Source organism: Vicia villosa, unplaced genomic scaffold (assembly GCF_029867415.1).
Source record: "Vicia villosa cultivar HV-30 ecotype Madison, WI unplaced genomic scaffold, Vvil1.0 ctg.000148F_1_1, whole genome shotgun sequence".
Taxonomy (NCBI): Eukaryota; Viridiplantae; Streptophyta; class Magnoliopsida; order Fabales; family Fabaceae; genus Vicia; species Vicia villosa.
The window spans coordinates 543,071-547,115 of NW_026705039.1; the positions used below are offsets into that span (position 1 = coordinate 543,071).

At 35.2% G+C, this 4,045-nt stretch overlaps 1 protein-coding gene across 1 annotated transcript; it reads right to left on the bottom strand.

The window, feature by feature from the left end:
• Positions 1-443: 443 nt before the first annotated feature.
• LOC131624680 (uncharacterized) lies at positions 444-2,071 on the bottom strand. The gene has a single exon (XM_058895608.1). The coding sequence runs from the start codon at positions 1,932-1,934 to the stop codon at positions 744-746; it is 1,191 nt and encodes a 396-aa protein (XP_058751591.1). The 5' UTR covers positions 1,935-2,071; the 3' UTR covers positions 444-743.
• Positions 2,072-4,045: the final 1,974 nt, after the last annotated feature.

Consider the following 4,045-nt stretch of genomic DNA (forward strand, 5'->3'; position numbering starts at 1 on the left):
AATGAAGAAATTATCAACTACTACTGCAAACTTTTAAAAGCTTCTTCAACCCTCGTACACAACTTTATTCTGCATTTCACGGGAGAGGATCTGAGCTCCTAATTTATCTAACGAATCATTGTTCGGCTAAGCTACCCACAGACATCACGTGGTCCCTATCTTTCCTTGCTACTTTCCAAACATCACAATATTTTGTTGTGGCTACGCCTTTTCCCATCTTCTTTCCGGATACCCCGTGTAAAATGTAACCATCTTTCTAAGCCAAACACAAACATATTCATGTAGTAGACTACACACATATATCTATCTTTTTCTGTCTCTTTAAAGATATTCCACCAAAACCTTTGTACTGCCTATTGATTCTCTTTGTTTGCAAACTCCAAACATACTGTGCATGTCTCATTTCAAATTCCCAAGATATTATTCTGAAACCTCAAATTCAAAAGATTGTTACAGCAAGACAGATAAAATACTTATATAAAAAGAATTAGAGAAGTTCATATTAACATTTTATTGTTTATCATAAAATTACAATTATTTAGGAGAATATGATAATGAATATTACGCAGATTAGAATGCATTTTCCCAATTCCTAATGTATTAACCCAAGAGGCTAGGGAAGTACAAACCTAAATTTCCTCAACATGTTTCTTTCAAGTAAAAAAAAATCTAGTATATAGATAAAACTAATATTAGCATTACCATCAAAATAAGAACACAGCTCAATTTTCAATTAGTATCATTCATGACCGGGAAACCGATCCCACCAGTTTCTCAATGCTATGAACCAGTTCAGGTGACAGTTTCTTAACCGGTTTCCGTTCCTTCTTCTCGGGTCGAAAATCAAATCCTAAAGCCTCCGAAACCTCTTCGGAGCTCCACCCAGATTTCCGAAGTGAATCCGAAAACCGATCCACTTTCAACAAAAGAGCATCCAACACCGCTTGATTATCCAACATAACCATATCACCTTCAAAAAAACCCGAACCCGAAGCTTCCACCATTTCGGTTATATCCGGTTCGCTCCACCCACCTTTTCTCAAAACCGACCCGATCTCTTCAACGTAACTCTCAACCCATTTCGGTACCTCCGACTTTCTAATATCGAAAAACCGCTCCGGCGACGATTCTGCACGCGATGACGAGCTTCTCCTCAGTCGATCAACCGCGGCGTCACTCCAGAACTCTACCCATCTTGGTGTCCTCCCTCCTGAGTCGAGACTCCTCCGCGTCAAATTCACTTCAGAACAAACTGCGCTAAGACTCTTCTCTGTGACAGATCTCTGTTTCTTGAGAATCACAACTTCGGAGCCCCGATTCGGTGATTCGCGTTGGAAGAAATCTGATAAGTCGATCCCGCAACAGAAGATTCGATTCTCGTCGACGTAGAACACAGGGTTTCCGGCGAGGGAGGGGTTACAAGGAATGTAGCAATGGTTAAAGATAGGGATCAATAACGGCGCTTTCTTCAAAGCGTTTCTAGCAACCCGCAAAGCCTTTTCGGGTTCAGACGGTTTCGGACCCCAACACCGGGCCCACATCGTGTTCCTCGCGATTTGAAATGAAATAGCCGCCATAGGAAGATCCAGGGAGCCTCTAAGATGGAACCGTGTCCCTGTAGCGCGCCAGTCAGGGAATCCAGCTCCGACGGGTAAACCGGCGGTGAGAACCGCTCTCAGGTCTGGAGGGAAAACGAAACCGAACTCAGCTTCAATCCGTGCGAACTCGGCGTCGGAGAGACCTTGTTGAACGTGAATCCCTGAGTCCCGGAGATTCGTTATGATTTTATCGGCGAGAGGTGAGAACGAGAGAAGACCGTTACGTACGGTGGTGGTGGCGGCGATAGATGCGGCTCTGGCGGAGAGACGTTTTAAACCGGCTAAGTGAGCCCGAGCCGGGTTCAGACCGGTCATTCTACGGTCCACGTCGACCATTTTAAAAAGTTGTATTGTATGTGTGAATACTGAATAGCTAGTAGTGTGTCTTTGTTGCGTTTTTTTCTACGATGGAAGAAGTTAAGATACTTTGCAGAGAAAGTTTCTTATTTATAGTAGTAAACTAAAAATGGAGGCCATGTTTTGGATCTTTGTAAGAAGAGTTTTGTATGTTTCCCATGTTACCCTTGTTAGTTTAGTCAACACACTGTTTCAAATTGGATACTACTAGTAGTACAAATATTAATGTATTTTTAAGATGATGATGATAGCTGAAAATTTGAACAACGGCTCAATTTTTGAGGGGGTCCGGTATAAAATGGGACACTTTTTTTAATCGAAAATCATAAACTCAATTATGATATTCGTTATTAGAAAGTTTATTAGTACTATCTACTTTAAAGTATAAACTACTTTATGGGCTATAACAAAGGAAAAAAGCTAACTTATCATATGATGCAATGAGTGTTTGCATCTGTTAATTTTATGGATGTTGGGTTAATTTTTGTCTCTTGATTATTAGCAATGTATGACATGCATGTGGCCCGTAAGTAATCATGCATTTGTTTGGTAGGGATTATTAAAAGTTTGGTTAAGCATACAAATACACAATCATAATGCAACATTGGTATTGTACTAATGTTAGCTAGACCTCTAATTTATTATAATTATTTGATTTTAATTCTTGGTTGAGATATTTTATTTTTCTTGTTTGATGTTTTGGATTGGATGTTTGATTGTATACAGGGGAATGTTCTTTTCTCCCTTAGATGTGTTGCACATTTCTGGAAAGTCGAAATTATCCTTAAGGCGTTTGTAAATTCATCTCCGAACGCAGTCTAAATTACACAAATCTTCTGCTTTCTAAAATCCACCCCAAACTATAATCTGGAGAAGCGTCTTTGTAAGTTATTTGGATGTATTCATATATATATATATATATATATATATATATATATATATATATATATATATATATATATATAATACCCTATGTATTCAATTAATTTATTTTTATTCAATAAATTTGATATTTTTTGAAGCCCACATATTTTAGGTCATTTTAGACCATGAATTCAAAGAAAAACGGATACATTAATTTATTCAAACATAGTACTCAATTAGGGGTGGCAAAATGGATGAATTTGGATTGGATTGCTAATGGATGGATCAAAACAATTCATTAATCCATTAACAATCCACTAAACTTTCTTTCAAAAATCCAATCCAATCCATCCACTCAGCAATATAATTCATCCAATCCATCCATTAAGGTATTTCTAATGGATGGATATCCATCCATCCATACAATTAACTTAAATATTTTTTTTATTTTCAGTTCATTTTAGAAAAACAATTTTTTTATAAATTTTTTTAATTATAAATATTTATCCATATAACTAATTCTAATCAATTAACATGTTGATTAACTTTACGTCTTGATTAACCAATTAACGTGATAACCTTCTCAATTAACGTGTAGATTAACTTTCTAATTCTAACAACTAATTTTTCATTTACTAATTCTATTTAAAGAAAATTAAAATCAATACATATCAATTAAGCCATTTTACGTGAAAATTAAATTAAACACAGACAAGTTTTAAGTATGAGCATTATTAATTTCTTCATGTTTACATCAATAACAATAAGTATTCACATTTTTTACATTATGAGACAATACAAGAAAGAAAAACTATGAGTGAATATGTGAGACATAAAAATGTCAAGAAATTGTTTAATTTTAGATTTTTTATGTTTTCTTAATAAAAAATAATTTAATAATAATAAGCTAAATCCATTGGATCTATAAAATGAGATGGATGGATTGAATCTATCCATATAGTTTGATGGATGGATTGGATAAATCCATTAAATTTGTTTTTTATTTAATGGATGGATTGGATGGATAAATTATTGGATGGATTGGATGAATATTCTGTTAACGGATTTTATTGCCACCCCTATACTCAATTATGGAGAAAAAAACACATTACTTAATTATGATAAAAGTCATACAATAAATTATTCTAAAAATATTGAAAAAAATACAAATAAACATAAACTATTGGGTCTGCCTAACCCCCCGCCTTCTCCTCCGTCTATATAAG